The sequence below is a fragment of the Carassius auratus genome, chromosome 27 (genome assembly GCF_003368295.1).
Source record: "Carassius auratus strain Wakin chromosome 27, ASM336829v1, whole genome shotgun sequence".
NCBI lineage: Eukaryota > Metazoa > Chordata > Actinopteri > Cypriniformes > Cyprinidae > Carassius > Carassius auratus.
The window spans coordinates 27,849,194-27,872,829 of NC_039269.1; the positions used below are offsets into that span (position 1 = coordinate 27,849,194).

At 36.7% G+C, this 23,636-nt stretch overlaps 1 protein-coding gene across 1 annotated transcript in view; it reads right to left on the bottom strand.

Annotated features, from left to right (window-relative positions):
• Positions 1-1,892: 1,892 nt before the first annotated feature.
• The window catches only part of wnt9a (wingless-type MMTV integration site family, member 9A), a 29,976-nt gene continuing 8,232 nt past the window's right edge, over positions 1,893-23,636 (bottom strand). Inside the window, exons 2-4 of the mRNA XM_026206978.1 lie at positions 11,186-11,445; positions 9,345-9,607; positions 1,893-4,024 (exon numbers count right to left, since the gene is read on the bottom strand). Of these exons, the coding sequence (XP_026062763.1) occupies positions 3,536-4,024; positions 9,345-9,607; positions 11,186-11,445 (1,012 nt within the window). The 3' untranslated portion in view covers positions 1,893-3,535. The remainder of the gene's footprint in view (positions 4,025-9,344; positions 9,608-11,185; positions 11,446-23,636) is intronic.

Consider the following 23,636-nt stretch of genomic DNA (forward strand, 5'->3'; position numbering starts at 1 on the left):
ACAAAATCTCAAATACATTTTTTTTAAAACTTTTTAATTATTTTCAGATTTATTGCCTTTGTTATACAAAGATGTTAAATAACTTAAATACATTCTTACCAGTCATTCATGATCAGTTTATACCTACAAGCTATACACATGAGGTAGAGGAAAATAATTTAGAGGAAAATAGTTTCCCATAAGACAAGAAAAAGTGGACAAAGACAAACTACTGAAAAAAACTCTGCCCTTTAAAGAAAAAGAATGCTTTTAATAGTAACAGCATTGCACGAACCCTGACAAAAATCAGAATAGTGACCAAGCCATTGGAATTTATGGAAAAATTACTGTGAAGTATCTGCGTTCCACTCTCAATGAATGTAGGTCTAAAACAATCAAATGACTTTTCTAGTTATGTTTATTTCATATAATCAACAAAATAGTATAAAATAGTATAATATTTTACAGCCTTTATGCTACAAATGATGAGATTGCTACAGCTAACTGGGACATGAATAGTCTTATTGTGGGTGTTGTAGTTTTGCGTTGTTTAAATACTAAATGTTGTTAATCTTTGGTATACATTCCTTATATTACATAAGGACAAAGTTGCACTTCAGACGTAGAAGTGGAACTAAATTTTAGAGGGTTTGTATTGTTCATTATTTTGGGGGAAAATGTTTTCTTTCAGCCATGGGGAGCAATTATGTTGTAGAAAGAAAATAAGAAACGTATACCTCAACCCCAGAAAGCAAATATCCAATTACAAGCCAAATGCTAGACAGAGAAAATATATAGAAAATCATCTTGAACTTTACAAAATGTACAATTAACACATGCTCATAAAACATTTCAAAATAAGTTATAGTTTGTCTCTGTGTCCATTTTTCCTACCAAACACATTTTATACAAGTTGCATTGGAAAATAAGTATAAGGAACCAAGACAGCAACAAAAGAAACGTACTGTATAACATATCTTTTCACAATGCCTTCTGTCAATGAAAAAAAATATATATATATGTATATATTACTGATTACTGAGAACATGCAGCATGCCAAAAATGCAACTTTGTGTGATATCTACATTGTTTTTCAGCATATTTAGTGAATCAGGACAGATGTGAAAGGGCAGCTGAGGAGAACTGAATCTTATATGCATGTCATTACTGTTTTCTGTTCACTTCTGCTGTGGGCAGACAATATGACTGGTGAAAAACTCGGCATAGCCATTATGGTTTCCATTTAGCGTGCTAAAGTCTATGTTTATGTTTCCATGCATTCTTTAATTGGCAAGTCTCTTGCCATCAAATAACGATTTGGAATTCAGCTCGTTACTTTAAATGAAAGAAAAATTCAATCCCTTCTCAGACAGAATTATTTCCTGCATGGTTTTTATATTCAACATTTGAAGCAAAATCTTCACTATATTTTTTCTTCTTCTTAATATTAATGTGAAGTATCAGCATTTTTGTTTCTCTCATGACAAATATATGACCATCCTTACTTGAGAAGCAGAAAATCTCAAAATTACAGAAGAACTAAATGTGTCTTGTTTAAGATTATTTTACAATGAAAAATGTAAGGTTTACTATGAAAAGGTGTTTTGTTTTTTAGTGCTGTCTATTTATGTAGATTACTTTTTAGTTGAGCATTCGCTGGTCTTCAATGCAACACCAAATTCCTCATTGAATTATCCATCAGATGTTTCTGCAACATTTCATCAACAATTAAAAATAAAATTTGCTTATTTAAAGATTTGACACAAATAAGATCAAATACAGTGCTTTCCAGATGAAGCATACTTTCACAGAGATCTATTAAGGATAATTACGTAAAATTTATTTACAAAGCACTGAACATGGCACTTCATAAAAAGTTTGAAAGGAAAAAACATTTGAGTTTAGAATTTGAATTTGAACTTTAACGTACCTCTACTTAGCCAGACAGGTCTAAACATCTTTATTCTGGAAACTTTTGTCCAAAAGCCATATACATGTGCCTCACTTTTGTCTGTATGCCACAGGAACATAACCATAGCTATTTACAACTTTAAAAAATTACATAAATAAATAAAAGAGCTTCCAAGCTTCAGTGCGTGAATGGTGCCATCTTTCTTGTTGTCGGTCTCTCACTCAGTAGTTCATTCACACTAAACTAAAAAAATAAAAGCATATATAATTCATTCATATATATTTTGTCATATCTTGATTTCTTTATATTGTATTTACACAATGTGGATCTCAACAGAGTTTGGCGATCTGAATGGAAAGTCATACGTTTGTGCTGTCACTAAACTGACAGAGCGTTTTTAAATTGTTAAAAGTCTGATCAGAAACTTAGATCCTGTCATTTGGTCACACAGCACATTCTCCATGCAGGCTGTTATGTTACATAATTTTAAAAAATACCGTATTTCAGAGATATATGGACTTCTACATCCATATAGTCATAAAAATATGCCATGACCAGCCTTTTCACAAATGTGAATAGATTCAGTGAAACTTTCATTTTCGATTAACAAGGTTATTCACCATAAATGTCTGAGTAAAAGTTAACAATGTGACAAAGAGAACCACATCCACATGAATCAGCAGTTGGATGGACAGATCTGAGTCAAGTGGAAGCCTAAATCATGGAGACTAACGCTCCTTGTGATATCTCTGAGATTTATTTACCATCCAACGGTGCATAGTGGTTTCACTTGTTCCCTGAACAATCATTTGTAGAGTTGGTTTAAGGCCGAGTTAAATCTTAAATAGACTGGCAAAGATTTCCTCTGTCAAGCAAAATGAAAAGAAAAGAAAAAACAAAAAGGAAGGAGAAAGTCCTTCCATGCAAGGACTGTTCCTTGAGATGTTCCATAAATTATATCCACAGAAGAACACAAATCAAAAAAAGTATTGCTTTCCTAAGGGCCTTGTCGAAGAGAATTACAACACAAAGTGAATGCAAGCACACAAATAATAAAACATTTGTGTGGTTAGTGGTTATTTAACATACTCAGATAAGTGGTGTATATAATAAAATATTAATGTAATTTTATCTATGTACATATGCATACACACTCTTGTGTGGGTGTAGGATACATGTGCATGTAGAATAAATCTGACGCCACCATTTTTTCATTGCAAATTCCGTCTCCAAGTTGGAATTAAGTCACATATGAACACATGCTCTTTCACGTACTCTTACGGCTTGAAGCTATTATTCAGAGACTGTCAAATCATTGGACAAACAATTGTCTGTCCAAGACTGGACTTCACTGCTGACTGATATCTTGGCAGACAAATTACTCCATGAAATGTTTATTCGAGTTCCAAGGTGTCTCTCAAAGCTGTAGACCATTCCCTTAGGCTTGGTATATTATACAGCTTTCACGCTGCTCCACACGGAAAACAGAAAAAATGCCCAGCAAAACCTCTCAAAAAAGTGCTATCAACTAGTTTGATGTCCTTGAGACCGTTCCCCAAACCAGGACAACATGTCACTTCTCCTCTCTTTTTGCCTTCCACTCATTCAGACTGGTTAGAGATATTCTGCATGGTCGTGAGGGTTTTACTCCTTACAGGTGTAAACCTCTTCTCTTTGTGTGCACTCTTTGCATTCGACGTAGCAGCACCAGCGCACCTGGCACTGACACGGTCTCGTCACCACCCGGCTCTGAGTGTTGTGGCCCCGGCCGCAGCAGATGGCCTCACAGTTCTTATCCTTGTAGCATTTGCGGGCCATGGTGCCTGACGAATACTTGCTAGGCCTGCAAAAGCTCGGTGAGTCCTCGATGTGAAGAAGGTCAGAGGTGCGGGGAATGAGTTCAGTTCGAGGGCCCGGAGAGGGCTGCTGCCCCTGGGATCGGGTCTGGGAGATCTCCCCCTCCCCAGTCGCCTCGTTGGAGGGGTTGACCACTCTGACTGAAGTCTCATAGCGCTGCTTGAGCTGCTTGCCGATTTCGTGGAAGGGTGCCAGCTGCCTCCAGCATGTTTGCACAGTACACGATCCCGAAACCCCGTGACATTTACAGGTGGTCTCCACCCCCGCCTTGATCACCTGTGCGGGACAAATGTTAAAAGCAGTCAGACTACACACATCAAAGGAATTACATTCAAGATTTTTACCAAAACATCAACATTTACATCTCCAATTATCTCAGCAGACACAGCACAGCCCGCTGCAACACATCAAAGACACGGTAAGTGCAGTGTTTACCGAACCCTTATGTTGCCCCTCCTATTGAAAAATCTGTATAGGTCAGTTTAACAGATGGGCAATGCTATTTACAAAACAAGTATTTCAAAAGCACATTGAGGCAGTGACTTTGATGTTCCCACATATTTTGATTGCTTTTAACCAAAGACCGAAGATATAATACAGGCTGCCGAGGAGTAGGGCATTATCATCATTCTTATCTAATTGCCGTAATTTAGTTTTTTATCAAATTCAGCATCAGTTGACATTAAAAAGCTGTGCTTTAAAATATGTCAGTTCTATATATAAAAAAAAAAAAAAAAGGTTGACCAAATATGTAATTATTATGAAGCTTTCATCACAAGACGCAAAGTTAAGGCTTATTGATGTTTTTGTATTTTTATTAAAATATTAAAACTGTTAAACATTTATAAAAATAATAATTATAATATGGAATATGTGTTTTTTTTTTTAGATAAACTCACGTTTTTGAACATGGACTTTATAGTGCACGATTCAAACTCAAATTTTTATAATTAATGAATGAAAGCATTTTGTAACATGAAATTGATGTATCATTTGATGTCTGATTTTAAAATGGGTTTTAAAGGATGAATTATGAGATTTTCAGTTTTCAGTTGATACATAATTTCTGATGATTTCTAAAATGTGATAGAGAAAAAAGCAACGAAGAAGTCTTTTTTTTAAACAAAGGTTAAAACTCCTTTTATAATGTAAAACCAAAAGACATTGGTAAAATATATATTTGGGAGTCTTAGACCTTTCCAACGATATAAAGTTTGTCAAGATTAGATTAGATTTAACTGTAATATAGTGAAGTAAATATCCCGTATACGGGACAGGTTGACAGTTAAAAGGATAAGCGAGTACAGTATAATATATTATTATTTATGTTATAAATTGTCATTCTTGAATTTAAAAGTACTGGTGGCATATAGTTTACAAAATACAAATACAAAATGGAAAATGTTATAATTGTGAGACAAAACATTTACACACAATGGGTCTCATTCATGAAACACGAGCAGAACGAATTTTTGTGTAAATCGCGTGTAAAGTGGTTTTGGCGTAAATTTTCGGATTCATTAAAACGTTCGTATTTTCCAAATGTTAGTTGGTACGAAAGAAATCTACACCTGCTCCCAGCCACGCGTAAATAGTGCGTTTAACATCTGAACGTTTTGCTCATTAATACGGCTGCATTTTAATTCATAATCGGGTACATATTTACACAGCATTTTGAAAAAAATATTATATATATTAATTAGATACGGTTTTTCTTTTAACTTTTATTATGAGAGCCAGTAATAGCCCTTACGGAAATTAACCATGGTTTTACTACAAATGAAACCAAAAAACCATGGTTACTATAGTTAAACCATGGTAACCAAAAATTAACCATGGTTTTGCTATATTAACCAGTTTAACCACGGTATATGTAGTAAATCTGTGGTTAGACAAATGGGAGTCAATACGCCAAAAAACCATGGGTTACTACAGTTTTACTATAATAAAACCATGGTAATTTTTCGTAAGGGAGGATCTGTAATATGCTGCCAAACTTCCTTTTTTAGGACCTGATATGCCACTAGTAGCCTACGCTTGAAAATAAAATGTGGCGTTTTGAATGAACTTCTGATTATAAAACTTCAATTTCTGCAGCTGAGAAATGTTTCTTTTTCAGTCGCTTTTGAGAAGACATGTTGAAATCCTTCTTTTGGTGTCATAATATGATGCATATATATATCATATATAGTTGTCAGTCGGATTTAATAGGCGGGATTTATGGTAATTGAGAGTGAGCGTGCACGCTCGTCCCATTTACGACTGATTAGAATTCATTAACACACACACACATTTCACTATCACATCTGACGTTTACGAAGTTTTTGTGAATCAGGAGAAGAGTTTTCGGGAAGTTCTCTTTACGCGCAAATCACTCAGATATTTACTCGTATATTTACGAATGTTTCATGAATGAGACCCAATGAGTGTTTTTAACAAGTGCATACTGCTAAAGCAAAAAACATAAATCCCATGTCTTCATTGCTAATTCAGTTTTATGCATGGCCTGACATAGCTATGAAAACACAACATTTGTTCCTGGTTATGTTGCATCACACTGCGTAGCCCCTTTGTGAAATTGCATCTTGCTCAACATAGATCTATATTAAAAATTACAGTTTTTTACAACCCTTATTCTCACTAATGTCAGAACCTTTTTATTTTTAACAGCTCCTACAATAAAACTCACAATCTTTCTCCAAATGCTTGGATACATCACACAAAAACCTAAGCTCATTTGTTCATTGAACTAAAATCACCTATTCAAAATAACACAATTTACGAGTTTCAGAATCACTGGGACACATTTCATCACATCAAAAGTACAAAATCATCACAAAGTTGTCCCTTTTTGTACTGATTTATTAAAAGTCTAAGATCATTTGGGTGTATAACAACATCTAATTATTTTGACAGTATTTTGTTTCTGGGTTTCATAATGCTAGAATTCTAGAAATGTAGTAAAAAAATGTATTATTCAGTTCTGTATTATGTTAGGTTTTGAACTTAAGTTGAACAGTTTTGAAGAAAGTATATAAATGTGCAAATTGGCCTGTAGGTAGGTAGGTAGTTTTGGCGGTGGTTGTGTTTGAGTAAGAGAAGAATTCATTTAATTTGAAAGCTGTAGTCATTGAATACATTTTCTGCCAAAGCAATGATAAATGATCCACAGTTTAGCCCACATAGACTGCTGTTGTGCTCACTCTGTGAAAAAGTAACCTAACAACTAAGAACTGAAATGGGTCATAAGGATTGTAGAAACTGTAATATTTCAAAATACATCTGACATGACTGTTGACGTGTTTCTATGATGATTAATTTTATTACAATGATCTAACTATCAATTGAAACAACTGCTCAAATTGATATGCAACTATTGCATTGCACTTAATGAATAGTTTTAGGAATATTCCATCAGGAAAACTTCAGGATAACAGTATTTGTTAACACTTTATTTTATAGTGTTCTTGTCAATGCAACATATAACAAGGATGCTGTAAAATAAAGTTTTAACAGATCCCGTAATGCATCTTCTTACTAAATTAATAACAGTAAATTATGTGCGGTTTCATGCAACTAACCCTAAACCAAACCCTAATTCTAACCCTAAGTACATGTTTTTAATTAATATTCCAAATGTATAATAATTAAACTATAAGAAGGACAAATTAAAATTGATGTTTTCAAATATATATATATATATATATATATTGCAGTCATGCAATCCTTTATTTTGCTTTTTTCTTTCTAGCTACCTATTTTTGCCATGATTTAAATAACCAATGTTTTGATTTGATTGCATTTAATCAAAATTGTATATTTCGTGTTAAATTTATTTAAGATTCCACTGTCTGTAGTATTCTCTCTACTAAAATACAGTGTTTACAGTTATGCATTTACACAGTGCCATAATTACATGTGCGTCACATATTTTATGTAAATGATGGTCAAATAACGAAACTGTAAAACTCTTTTATTTGCTATCTTGTGTGTGGGAGAAATTAAGTTTCTATGAATTTTTCATAATACATTAGTAGAACCAGTGAATCAGAAGTTGATCATTTTCTTTAAAGATATGAATGCACAATGCAAAATTGAGCAATGAACAGCCTGTGTTACCAATGATGACCATTTTGAGTTTTGTGTCTGAAGTTATGAAAAAATACATCACGGTTCTGAAATTAGTGTCAATGTGAAACATTTTTAATTGGGAAGAAATGCAAAAGTTTGCTTGTACAAGCATTTTGGTCCCACTTTATATTAGGTGGCCTTAATTACAATGTACTTAATTAAATAAAAAATAAGTACAATGTACTTACTGTGTACATATTGTATTGTAAAACACTTTTCCTGCTATTGAGGTGGGATAGGGCTAAGGTTAGGGAGAGGGTTGGAGGTATGGGTAAGTTTAAGGGTGGGTTAAAGTGTAAAGTATGGGTCAACAGTGTTACATGTAATTACAGAAATTAAATACAGATGTAATTACATGTAGTTTTTTTTAATATAAGTACAATGTAAAAACATGTATGTACACAATAAGTACATTGTACTAAATTATTAATTAAAATATAAGTACAAAGTAGTTAAGGCCACTTAATATAAAGTGGGTCCAGCATTTTTGATGGATGAGTTTTGTTGATTCTGTGAGCTTTCTAAATTTGAATAACTGACAGAGGTACTTAAATTTCACATTATGCAGAGAGCACTACCGACCGCAGCGTTTGATCCATTCAACATTTCTGTAAGAAAGTGAACTTTAAGGTAAGCATATGAAAGGTGCTGTCTGGACATTTTGTGTTAAACAAGTGGTAGACTAGTTCAACAGAAACTGCAAATCCACCACAATGAAAGGAGAGGAAAATGTGTAACGTCAGCTTTAAAATGCAGGTGATGCCGAGGCTAGCACATTCCAAGTTTGTTCTCCATATGGGATTTGACCCCGAACCCCGTACACCTCCTTACATGTGCAGATTGACCAAAATATGCAGTGCAGTAAATCTCTTATCACAGACGAAATGGCCTGAGGACGACTACTTGAGATGGACTGAGCAAAGAGGGCAAGTCTGCTGAGCACTGCTGTAATTTATATTCATTCTACAACTAAAACGAACAATATGAGACAATCTATTGGTGCCAGACATGTAGTTTACTTTGGCTCTCTGTTATGGGTCTTTTTCTGTTCCTTTTTTTACTCTTAGGAGGGCCTCAATGTTACCTCGGCTCGTTCTCTTACCAGAAACAATGGAAGACTTGGACAAACTTAGTGCTCTTTAGACTGTAAGGGAAACCTAGCCTTGATTAATGGGCACTTGTTATAAATTACTGAATTAAATAGCCAATTTCAGTGATTTAAAATGGGACCTTTACGGACTATTTGAGTGACCCTAAATAATTTATGAAGCTGAACATTTAACCACCACAGAGAAAGAACGAAAGCAAGAAAGCAAGAAAGATAAATGATACAATCACCTACTTTACAGTATACCACATGCAGATAACTCCGCGTTTCTCATGCATGTTTCTGCCGCATAACATTTCCCACACTATTTATAATTCCCATGATCCCCATACTTTTTAATATATCTTAGCAGCTTACCTTCATTCCTACATTGCTGTTGTGCATATCTATCCGGGCGCGGAGATCCTTGTTGGATCTCTTACCCAGGAAGTCTTTGACAAATTTGTTGCTGTACTTGAGGTTGTCTCCACAGCCTCCCCACTGCCAAGCCTTGCGGTTCTCCAGATCAGGAGCCTCGTCACAGGTGCAGCGCTCCATGCGGCCAGCGCTGCAGGCTTTGGCCATGGCGTGGGTCAGGCCTGCTGAAGAGATGGCATAGAGGAATGCCGTCTCCTTGAAGCCTGTGAGGAACATGGAGATTACGAGGCAGCCAATAGTTCATTCCTGACCTTCAGTCCTGTGATTTTACAGAGAATGCAAGTAACAGTTCCAAGACCCCCTTGCACTTACTTTTGTTCAGCAAGGACACATTAAATGAATCAAAAATAACAGTGAAGGCATTTAAGATGTTACAAAAGTTTCTGTAATAATTTGTTCATCAAAGAAACCTGAAAAAATGTAAACTGTAAAATAAAGTATCACGCGCAGTTTAATTTTATTTTGATAGTCCTCTTTAGACAATTTACTAACCAGTCATTTTGAAACTAAATGTCAGCTAAGGGTACGTTGACAAGACAACAATGCAAAATACTATAAAATTAACTATACATTTTTGACTATAAAAAATATTTTCCTTTGCAGTTTTGAAAAGTTTCTCAGGTGATAACTTTGCGAAAACTATCCCTGTTCTCATGGTTCTGAAAATGACTAAAATGCTGTATTAAGCATGCCAAGCCAATAGCTGGCGATACTCATGCATAAAGAAACTCATGCATACCTATAGACTAAACACATAATACCTGTGCACAAATTCATGTTTTTATAGTTTAATCGGAAACTATACTGGTATTGTTTTAAAAAACTTGCATTCAACCCTATTTCAAAAGTTTGCGTTTTCCTACTCAGGCTCATTGGAAATACGTGCCTATTCCTACATTTCTGCACAACTACAAACATTGACCTATACGTACAGTACTAATCATTGCAGTTTTTAATTGAAATGAACACTAAAAGCAGTAAAACTTATTTCCAAAAAAGCCTTTTTTATGAGTTGTTATGACTTCAAAACAATTGTATCATGCTGTGAGATTTGAAAACTGATTCTTTTGAATTTGCATCACATATACAGCTTCACATTTCAGGGTTTTATAATGTAGTAGTTACTTGGTAGCTCAATGCGATATGGCGTTGCACTCGTGAAGTGAACCGGTACAGTCCCGTGAAACTACGGTTCAACAAAACAGCTCAAACCTGCATAGAAGGAAGTTAAAATGGCACAGTTGCATAAGCAAATGGGTTTTTTATATCACTTTTGCTTTCGGTAAGACTTTCAGGTAGGTTTAGAATTGGGTTTGTGGTAGAGATTATTTCCGACACTATAGGGCATTAACCTTTTTGGGCGACACTCCCCAGTTAATAAAGTTCTGAACTGCTCCAATACGTGCCTGAAGCTATGTTAGATAAATTACGCAATACGTTTATCAACATATTAAAAGTGTGGCCACAATCACATATTGAACACACATGTTGAAACTGGGCAAAATGTGCAGTAAGGCACGTAATATCAATTTTGCATAAACGTCGTGACAAGCACGTATTTTCAGTGAGCCTGGGTTGGCATTTTCTGACTTCAAAAATGCTGTTGTCATGTAAATAAATGGTTTTCAGTTAAAAACAGTGTTTTATAAACAGCCTCTAATTATCCTCAGAGTATTAAACTATTAGGTTATGGTTAGGGTTAGAATAATAAGTTAACTTTTACTTGCAAAGTTACTTATAGTCAGTAAACCATGGCATTGTATAGATCGCACACTTCTTACCCCTCTTTAAAATGTTAGCCCTGTAGCGGCCCTCTAAGGTGCAGTTCCATCTCTCAAAGCGGAACTGATACTGGCACTCTAAGGCACTCATGCTGATGGCCTCCATTAGGGTCTCGGCCACGCCAGGGTCCCGTCTGCACATTCTGCGCTGTTTCTTTTCCAGTTTGAGTCGATCACACAGCTTGTAGTGCGCCTTGCCCGCCCTTTCGTCTGGCTGTGAGCTCAGTGGCAAAATGGACAAGGGTTCATTACCTGTTAGCCTACAAGAGAGACAAATACAATCACTGTTACTAAGGAATTGTTAAAAAGGCCAGATAAGATGCATCTACCATTTAGAAAGGGTTGTCGCAAATATAGACAAGTCCAAAAGTAGACAATAATTTCATATACAGACCGTTTTTGCTCTCCAATACATTTTTACATTTAATGCAATACAGTTATTGTGATATAAATGTACTGTACCACCAATTCCTAATCCTAGTGTTTGCACACATTGAGCCAAGCTGTTTGTTTTGGCAATGCACGTTCAAAGAAAAATAAATCCCATACATAAAATCAATTTGTCATCTATTGAGGTTTATATTGCTATTTTGCAAGTGAAATGGGCTATACATGCAACTTTGTACTGAGGAGGACTATACAGTATATTGTAATACCAATGGATCTAATTTTTATAATAGGTAATTGTTTAGAGTCAAATTCACTTTCACAGCCCCCACATAAGCACCACAACACAATGTGTTTCTATTTGACAAATCAGAGCACATCACTCATCAATAACAAGCACTGGGGACAAAGCTGCATAATAAACTTTTTTGCTTTTTATATATGTGTGTGTGTGTGTGTTTCTGAAATTACAGCTGTTCTTAATCAAGTTATGCCAATTCAAGCTTTGATGAGCTGATAAGCTCCAGAGGTTGACCCATAGGTTGATTAGTTTATACTGGCACCTTTCCAAAACAAAACTGATTGTGTGGAATATCATATCACAGTATATGGGTCAAATACTGACAATTGTTAATATAGATTAATAAACCTTTTTGTGCATTCATAAAATATATAAATGTGTGAAGCAAGTAACACTGAACTGCAAAACTGCTACAGTTTTTAATTAATAATGCAACACATATACATTAATAAGTTCAAAATGTGAAAATACATAATCTATGCATAACACTGCAAACCTTTGCAGCTTGAATATTTTTATTAAGCCAAGAGATCGCTCTTTGATGTCTGGATTGTCTATTGTTCTTACATCAAACTTGAACTTCACCAAACCTCAACTTTCCTTCAAAGTATAATGCAACATTTCTTTGTGTAAGCTTGTGTTGCTGATCTCTCTTGTCTGTATGTGAATGAATGGAAGTAAAAGGAGCACAAAGTGTGACCATGTCTTAAATGTGATACTATCACAGTCAAAACAAATAGAAACTACTATAGTTAAATAAGTGAAAGGACAAGCCTGAATGAAAAACGAATGAGGGGAGCTTTGGGCAGTTTTATGTGCGTCCTGTCAGCTCGATAACAAGAATGAATGCTTAATGTTAACAAATTTCTAATTCCATATGGAAAACACAAGCCAAACTTTTGGAAGTGGTTCCCAACACCGTTCGAAAGTACACATTTTGGGCGGCTCCCTAATCAAACACGCCTGATTCAGCTCATCGTCTTGTTTCAAGACTTTTTCAAGACCTGAGATGTCGATAGGTTGCTAGGTTGCCCAAGTAAAAATCAGCCAAATCTCTATGGCTTTGTTTTTTAATCCCTCACCAAAGTCGGAGGGGTTGTTGAAATCCCTAACCCTAAGAATTAACAACAATCATAGTTGTAATAACACCAACAATAATCACAGAAATATCAGCAACCAAACTAAGAACAAAGAACGACACATATACTTATTTACCAGTATATAGCCAATATTTCACGTTTTAGACTTGGTGTAGGCAGCATGCGATGGAGCAGCACCTCTTTTGTCAGTTTATTTTAGAGCATGCAAGCATAAAACACGCTGGCTGGGTCTGCCGCATAGCTGGCGAACATCTAACCAGCATTCTGCGGTTTGTGACGAGGAGAGCTGAGAGTTACTTTCATAACACATACAGGGGACAAGACTGTCAGCTAATGACCATATTGGTCACACCAATTGACAGCACTGGCAGGGCAGTAGCTCATTATGTGCAATTTCTGGGTTCCTTTTACACATTCAACGAGAGGCAGAGGAATAAATGGATTTACAAAACTCACAGACTCGGGTCTTAAAACACATATGTTATTACAGTGAAGATTATAGCTTTAAATCTGCCACTTTTGTCTCCTAATATAGTTGCTGGCTATTATTAACTCCAACCTAGGGGTTGCCCAGAAAACATAGATCAACAGAGCAGCAGATGTTGATATTAATGACAGCACTGGAGGTATTCTGTTCTGATCACTTTAATGTAATGTTGCTGAGGATGTCAAGACATTTTTGTCATGCAGCTAAACTTCCAAAGGTACACGCAATATATTCAGAGTTCGAAAAGCGGCTGCCTCATAAGGAAATCATGACACAGAAAAAACATGATGTTTATTCAGTTGCTTTAAGGTGACTTCATGCAAAAAATAAATATAAGGGGGTCCACTTGTGTTTTTATTAAGTTGTAACCTCCAGGCTTGTTGTGAGATCTGGTTGACAAAATGGGGGAATTCTGAAGAGGGGAAAAAAGAGTAACTTCAGCTGCTTTTCCCAGGAATTGGCGAATGTGTGGGGTGCTCAGCAATGACCACAAAGTTCTTGATCGCTTCATGAATGAGCTTGACCTATGTGGTCACATACTACCTGCCGATATCGTCTGAACATTTTCGAGTCGAGTTAATTATGAGGTGTATGCCAAAATGCTGTCTTACATTATTTGTCATCTCTTGAAAACTCGAGGGGTTCAGGTTTTTCAAATAATTTGCTGTCAAGGAACCGCAACTGCATAATCCAATTAGGACATTAGACACGCTTGTGGCTTGCCTGTGTGATCCTGTAATATCCTGGCTCGCAGAGAGACCACCCTCAACGTACCAGCATACTACAGTCCTCTGGAAATGCCAAAAAGGAATGTTCAGTTCCTCAGCAAAGTGTATCTTTCCATTATAACTACATCTTCATATAGTGGCTATGATATGCTTGCAGTTTCTTCTTGTACAGGAAGGCAGACTGTAAGTGTAACCTCAGTAAGCAAACAAGTGTGCAATGACGCTTCTCCAGAGAAGCTGACAAAATAAAATATATGATGCAAATGGTTCTGAAAGGAGCCAAAAATACAGTCTAAAGGTTTCATTCCAAGTACTAAAGGGAAATTCTGAACGCATAACACAGATTTAAACAGGTCTGTGAGACATTTCTCTCGGGAGCCCTGACGAGGCATGAGTTCAGCATGTTTAATTGAACACAAACACAATCTTTGTAAGCTGAAACTAAGTGTAAGGAATCTGTTTACTGCAGCAATTTGACATCTATTGACAAGTAAAGGAACAGAAACTAGGCAAGCAAAGACTTGCAAAGGCATATTAACAACACCCACATCCATAGCTTATTTTATAATGACAGTTTATCCCTCTGCAGCACAGCTGTGTTTAACACTACAAGTGAACTTATTATTATATATATATATAACAAATAAATACTAAAGGGACACATTTGGTACAAACTGCAAAGTGTCCATTGTTTAATTATTATCAGATATCACAACAGTAGACACAACAGTTAAACTAAAGCTTTAAAACAGATGTTCTGTTCACGGCTGTATTGACTTCATACTTTCTAATAGCAATGCCTGAAACTTTAGTAATGCAGTCATTGTTTGAGGACCAAAACATATTGTAAAAAATGATGTGAACACAAACACTTCTAGCTACACAACCTCAATTGCATGTTTCAAAATACCATTCATTATGCAACTTTCTGTAAGTACTTGTTGCCACAATAGCTAATACAGTCTTCTATTGTCATTTTTCTCTTTCGAGTCAACTACTGTCACTTAAATACAAATTTCATGCATAAGGTATATTTCTGGCCCAAAGCAAAACTTATGCATTTGTTCATTTACCCTTCAGTCCTTTAAAAGGGATTAAGAGATTATTATCCGCTGATAATGTGCAGACCAGAGATATGTTGGGCTGTAAAAATTCAAGCAACTGTGAAGAAACTGACAGATCACACCGAAACAAAACAGAAATATCATGTCTGGCCTCTGAGAAGTCTTTGAGACCTGCTTCTATCTGAAACACAAAAGCTACTATGGAACTGGAGAGCTGCCAGAGACACTGAGCTCCACTAATCCCTGGGCTACTGGCGATGGCTCACAGCCCAGTATTTTTAGCCTTTTACCCAGAGTGCTGGAGGGCAAGCCTGGATGTGTGAGAATGGAGAGCAGTCAAGTATTCAGCCTTTTGAAAGATGAAGTCACCTCAGCTATGTGTGAGCTTTTATGTGTGTGCTTTTAGCAAAACTATATAGATTTGACCGTCCGCTTACAGTGTGTACAGTATGTCAATAGAGAATAGCAATAAATCTTACATTGAAGTTTTATCTCTGGACAAACTTTTGGCTTCTTCAAGCAATAGATCACCCAAAAATGAAACTTGCCATTTCATTATTTACTAAACCTCATTCAGTTCCAAAACCAGGTTATTTCCATAGAACATAAAAAAGAGGATTTTGGAAGAATCATGACACAGCTTATTTTCATTACAAGGTTTTATTAATGGTAAATCTTCCCCTCGCTGCAACTGTAAAATCTTATTCTCCATTCAGCATATGTAAAATAGTTCATGTTCTGGTAACATTATGGTAAAATGGTTACTTTATTTTGCAGTAAGTGTACTTAACTGTACTTATAGTGTATTTACAGTATATTTATCTAAGAAAGTTCTGGTAATACAAGGTAACTATATGGGTTAGGGTTAGGTTTAGGGGTAGGTTCAGGGTTAGTACCTAGTTATTACATAGTTATTGTAATTACTATAATAAGTACATAGTATGTACATGAGGAACAGGACTGTAAAATAAAGTGCTACCGTAAAATTGTGTTTCAGTTAAAAATAACAGTTACAAAAAATGACAACAATTGAAAAAAGAAGAAATATATAAATCATTAATCATACATATATATATATATATATATATATATATATATATAATTATTTTTTTAGTTTGTCCACATGCACATTTTGAAGTAAACAAACCAGCTGTTTTTACTGTTAGACAGGACTTATTAAGAACTTACTGTAACTATAAAGCCTATGTATTGAGTGTTGCAAAACTTCTATCAAAAAGACAATTACCTCTTTTAAATTTAAGGTAGGACTACACCCAGAATAATCAGTGTTATTACATCTCACATTCGTATGAATGATTATTAAGAATAATTGTGTACTTGTCAGCATGGCAGTGAATGAATGTTAAAACCTTACAGGTTGTCACTGCTGTCAAGGCTGACTCCACTCAACAATATGTCTGATGCTACATTATTATTATTATTATTTGAAATTGCTCTGGAATTTTTTTTCACAAACAAGTTTATGAATATATAAAAAATGAAAAAATCTTTGTAGCAAGTACTAATTGCACAACAGGTCATCATAAAAATCCAGTTTTCTTAGATGACCACAATGTGTGTATGTGTGTGCATTTCAGAAAGACATATGTCATTTATGAACATCAGATTGATCAGAGATATGCATCAGTAGAAAGGAGACAGGTGGTTTTGTGCTACAACAGAATTTGCTGCCAATACGGTAAATATATGGGGGAAAAAATGGTAGGGTAAATAATAATATCTCTTGTTCTTCCAAATCAGAAATGTTCAATCCTGCTTTTAGAGATCCACCTTCCCAGAGAATGTAGTCCCAGCCCTGCTCTAACACACCTGTCATTTTCATATGAACTCAAAGACCTTGACTGACTGGTTAAAGTTTGTTTGATTAGAGTTGGAACTAAACATTGCAGGAAAGTAGAGTTATGTCAAGAACCTCATTCGTTTAAACTCTTTTGAGAGTCATGCTTGCTGCTGCAAGGTTAGTGTTATGGGTCTCTACAAATATACTGTACACAGGGTACGGATGAGAAACTCCCATCTGCAATATAAGACAAATTTGCCTCAAAAAATACATATGAGTTCCAGAATCAAAAACAGACTAGCTTGCTAACTTTTCTAAGAAGTGAGCTGAACACATCTGACACATGCAATTTTAAGACAGAGTTTAGCCCTTTTTTAATATTCTGTTCAGAGGAAGGCAGATGAAAATATAACAGCTTAACAGTTTAACAGCTTAATATAATGTTCAAAAAAGCACCAACCAATATCAACCCACCATATCAAACCAAAATGGTGAAAGAACCAACTTTCAAATGAATGATATACACTGATCACACCACAACATTAAACCGCTGAAAGGTGAAGTGAAAAATATTGATTGTATCATTACAATGGCATCTGTCAAGGGGTTGGATATATTTGGCAGCGGGTGAACAGCCAGTTCTTGAATTGCATGTGTTGGACGCAAGAAAAAAATGGACAAGTGAAAAGATCTGAGTGAAAAGGGCCAAATAGTGACGGCTAAACAACTGTGTCAGAAAATTTCCAAAACGGCAAGTCTTGTGGGCTGTATGCAGTGGTTAGTACCTACCAAAAATGGTGCAAGGAAGGACAACCAGTGAACCGGTGACAGGGTCATGGGCGCCCAAGGCTCACAGATGAACAGAAGCCTACCCAGTCTGGTCTGATTACACAAAAGAGCTATTGTAGCTCAAATTACTTAAAACTTAATGCTGGCCAAGATAGAAAGGTGTCAGAACACACAGAGTCCCCAAGATTACACATGTCGACCGCTGGGCGTCTGAATTGGACCATGGAGCAATGGATGAAGTTTGCCTGGTCTGATGAGTCATGTGGTCTTTTAAACCAGTTGGATGGTTGGGTGCATGTCTTGTTTACCTGGGGAAGAGATGCATTGTGGGAAGAAGGTAGGATGGCGCGTTATGCTCCTGGCATTTATGTAACTTTGACATGCTCCACAGACCTAAAGACTGGTGCAGACCACGGACACCTCTTCATGGCAGTGGTGTTTCTTGTTCACTGTGGCCTCTTTTAGCAAAATTATGTACCCTGCTGCACTCCAAAAATTGTTTAGGAATGTTTTGAGGAACCAGAGTTCAAGGTGTTGCCTTGGCCTCCAAACTCCCCAGATTTCAATCCATTTGTGTAATGATAATTTCTGTCATCTAATACATGGTGCCCTCGCCTCACAATTTACAGGATTTAAAGGAATGGTTCACCCAAAAATTAAAATGATCATTTACTCACCCTCAAGCCATCCATATATATGCCTTTCTTCTTTCAGATGAATACAAACAGATTTATATTAAATAATATCCTGCATTTCCAAGCTTTGTAATGACAGTGAGTTCAAAAAGCACATCCATCTATCATAAAAGTAATCCATACGACAGTGGGTTAATGAATGCCTTCTGAAGTGAATCAATGGGTTTTTGTAAAATAAAATAAAATATTTACATTTGATGGTGTTTGTCTGAAAAAAGTAAGGCACGTACACATAGGATGGCTCGAGAGTACATTATGAGATAATTTTTCATTTTTGTGTGAACTTTTCCTTTAAAGGGTCTGCTGTTATTGCCTTGGTGTCAGATGCCACAGGACACGTTGAGAGTCTACGACTCGATGCATCAGAGCTGTTTTTGGCAGCATAAGGGGGATTTACATGTTATTGGGCAGGTGGTTTTGTTATTGTGGCTGATATAGTGTATACATCAAATAAAATGAGGAACTAAGGTAAAAAACGTGAACACAGGAAATGTGATTCAGGGATGTAGAGGAATGTAAAATAAACTATATTTTACATAAATAAAATACTATAAATAAGAGTATTTGGACACAAAAAAAACAGAAAACACATGACCAAAATCCTTATCGTGATATGAGTCATTTCAACCATAATAAAGACAGACATCACAATATTTCTGTCTATTTGTGTGGTCTGTTTACCGAGATGTTACTATTTGAAATGAAATTTTATCTTATTTCATATAGCTTATTACTTTTCTAAGAGTAAAGAACTGTTTAGTCTTGCCTCAAACAAAACAGATTAATATTTATATTTTAATAAGATGTAAATTCATATTATAGATCATCTTGTGAACTATTCAACCATGTCAATATTTTGACTTGAAAAATATTGAGCTTGTAATATTTTTTTATTAAAATGTCATAAATTGCTCTTCCAGTAGAAACAATAGACTTACTTTGGAAAGTTCAGGGAATGTATCTGCTACACACAATTGATTCAATAAATATACTGCAGCTAAATCAAAATTTGAAGGAGAATTAGCATTATAGGCAAAAAAATATAAAATGTGTATTATGAAAAATGTTATACAAATAAATTTATCATATTATGAGTCCCAGACCATTTAAAGTTTTCATTACAGGTGTTCACATATGGCATGAGATTGTTACAGCACTTGTGTGTTCTCTTTAGGGTTGTATGATTTTTCTCCACTTGCATTTTTCCGTCATGATACGTTTTTTTGCTGCAGTTCTGTCACTCAGCACTCTGGTGCTTGTCTGCCCCTTTTTTATTAGTCATCACTTCATATTACCCATGACATAACCGTCATATGCATTTTCCCTTGTGAGGGTTGAACTTTAATAGTTCATTACACACTCTGGAAGTTCTTGCCAGGTTTTTTAAAGTTGTTGTTTGTTCTAAACTCTGTAGTCTGTCTGTTCAGCATATTTGTGATTAGACCTCGCAATAAACTGTTTATGAATAATGGATGAGCAGCAGAGTAGATTTCAAAGAAACTGAAGACACAGGGAAAGCAACAACTTTATGCAGTAATTTTTCTGTAAACCTGAGGATTTACTAAGCCAAATACTAACGTTACTGCAATGCCGACAGCACATGACTGTAGTGGTTCTCACATGTGACACTAAATTAATGTTATGAGTTTTGGTCATACGTCACTTGACGTGAGTTTGGAGCATCAGATGACTCCTCTTTCTTTTAACTCGGCCCCCAGCTAAGGAATTTTACCTTAACAGTAAAAAACAATAAAAAATTAAAACAATCAAGGAAGTGAATGAATTGCACATTGGAGAAAGTTTTTCAGCTGTTCAATCTGACGGATGTGTACAGTAAGATATCTGCAACTTGTATAGCCTCTTTCCATATTATCAACACAATTTTATTAACAAAAAACAGACAATAGTAACTAACACTGCTACGAAATTAATACCTTTTTCTGGATACATTTCCTTCATTTCCTTTTTCTCAAGAGCTTTTTCTGAATGTGAAAGACATCTGTTTATGTTGTCCACAGAAACACGATCACATTGAATTGCAACTTTTCCGCACCGCTGTGTGGAAATGGGGTTTCAGTCTTTGCCATTCTCTCTGCTTGCTGTCATTTACATGACAAATGAGTGACATTCCATTCACAAGCTCAAGATCATGACCTTCTGTTAAACAATTCTTTGCGTGCACCATAACAGTAAGTGTTGGATGTGAGCTATGAAATTGCTCAACATGGTGTCAGAAGAGAAGAGATCATTTGAGAAAAGAAAAGGCTCCTTTGGGAGAGGAAAGATCAGTGGATAATATTAAAAACCTGATGTTGTTCATAGTATGGGAGAGAGATTATAGAAAACAGATGTAAAGAGACACGCTATAACTAATCACACTCAGAACACTGACAGTTTGAGTTATGGACTACTAAACAAAAGTTCATATGGAGCTTGTTTATCGTCTGCTTACATCACTCCTGTGACTTTCAACATACTTTCAGATCTTTAAAGTTTTTCAGACTCTGATTCCATCCAGAGGATATCAAACATGTTTGATATTTTCAGCCAGTATTGCACATATTGTTTTTATTTGGCATGTCTTTCCTAGGAAAAAGGCGCGCAATTGAATTAGTTGTAAATGGAAGAACTTAAAAGTCTGGTAGTGTGTGATCCTCAGTCATTTATGTTGTTCCTGTGTTGGTAAGTGTATGATGCCCAGTGTTTTAAAAGCTGTTCAGATTTTAAAAGTCATGTAGTGTATAGCTTTGCCATGGCTACACGTTGTGCACACCAGTCTCATTTTGTATCTTGTTTATTCCCATGTAAATATAGCTCTTAATATAATCTCTTCTCCTTGCTTCCACATCCACCCAATGACAGAAGATCGGACATTAAAATGGATCTAACATCAGTACAGATCCTCCACTACACCATTGACTGCCTCTGCAAGGTTTTCCAGACATGACTTATCTGAGCTTATCTGCTCAGAGTTGGTCCCTTGGGATGCTTAGTTGGTATTTGGATTGGGTGCTCATACATTGTGCATCCACCTTCACAGTGTTTGTAAAGCCCCTTTCACACTGCACATCGGACCCGCAATATTTCTGGAACATTGCCGGATCGCCTTCTGTGTGAAAGCAACCACGTCCCGGGATTGATTACCGAATTGAACCCTAGGTCGGGGACCTAGTAACATTGCGGGGTTCGACCCGGTACGAGCGCTGTGTGAACAAAAGCCAGATCTAATTCCGTGTCGAAGTGATGACCCGCGTTATCGCGCGACTCTTTTACCGGCTGTTTTGAAGGAAGATCAACATTCGCGACGAAAACATATGTGCAAACTGTAATGAAGCAGAGATCAGTTAGTTCCTCACTTTCCACGCTGACACCGAGATCGTTTGCTTGCTTCAGTGAAAGTATAACGTGCCTAGTGTTTTCGACTCGTACATTACACGTCACGCACTGATGTCACGTGTCGTTATGGGATCTTCAAGGGTTGTGTGTGAAAGCACGCACATATCCCGGGTCATCACTGGCAGTGTGAAAGTGCCAAATCTAGCGACCAGGGAACAATTGCAGGAACTATTTACCCCTGTATTTGCCAGAATGGCAGTGTGAAAGGGGCTTAAGAGAGAGGAAAATCTCAACCCCCCATTGTCTGCACCAGTCCCAGCTCACCCTCCTGAGCTCATCCAGCTTCTCCCCAAACCTGCAACAGATCCAGAGTCACAGCCCTCACCCCCCACAGTCATAGAGCCAGAGCCCATTCCTGCCATGGAGCTTGAGATTGCTTCCATCCCGAGGCAGAGCCTAATATCATGCCAATGTAATGCCAATTTTCATCTGGGAGCTCATAGACCTGGATTTTAAGTACTATGTTCCAGTCCCAGCACCAGCACTCATTCACTACACCTATTCACTGCAGAGGATCCATTGGTGAGCAAGTGATGCAAAGCTAAATTACTCCCATCTGTTCCGATGAAGAACAAACTGTACATCTTAAATAGCCTATTTTTGGCTTTACATACAGTTGCTTATTTTGTCTTTTAGTGTGCACTTAGTAAGTTTATAACTTGTTTTTATAGTAAATATCTGCAAACAAACTACACAGCAACACTCAATGTCACAGCTTTGGTCCCACCACAAAAACAAGTCCTTACACACACACACACACACACACACAAATACTTATACACACAAGACAGTTAACAGTCTCGAACATAGACAAAGCGAACTAGCTTTCAGCGAGTTTGGGCTTGCTGGTTGTGTGGTCTCTCGGCTGGCAAGTAAGGGTCCCCAATTACTTCAAATGCATGCCAATCATTCCCCCCAGCTGTTGACCCCAAACAAAGCCTTTTCTCAGACACCCCCCCCCCCCCCAGCTGTCTACCACAGTAACCCAAAACAAAGACAGATGTGAGGAAAAGTGTGAGTTACTCGCACAAGCCAAACAAAAACCTTGGAGCAGTCCATTCGTGTTTCTGATTTGACTTGGAATGCACTTCTTCAATTCTCTGGACAAAAACATGGCAATCGTAGCCAGATCTCAACAGATGTGTCAGCAAGATGGATTTAGCATTAGTCGGCAATGTTCGTTCAGACAGAGTGTTTCGAGATGCTTTAATGACATTTCACACATCACAATGAATGTTATAGATACCAGAAAGATAGCATGCAAATCGAAATTGCACAATATCTGCTCAGTGTCAGGGAAATGAACCTGTGGCCTCCAACCCTGATCCTGTCTGAACTGACTTTGTTGTCAGAACAGTTCCTCCAGGAGGTGAGGGGCCCAAGAAACACTCCACTAGAAAACGAACACCTCCTCCTACTCCAGGGGTGGAAGAACATCTCCTTCAGAGAGTGAGATGAATTTCAGGTTGCAGTGCTGGAGTCCCATCTAAAGTTTGGCTGCTTTGACCCAGCAGAAAAGCAGAAGTGGTAGATCCAGCCAAGCAGCAGTGGCAGCCTGTTTTACATCTTTCCGCCCCCACGTGTGGCAGCCAAAAAATCCTAATGACTCCTTTCATAATGATCATGCTCAAGCGAATGTTTACCTGTGGGGTGCGGTTAGCGTTGCAGGTTAGTAATTACTGGTTTGACAGGTGGATATGTCG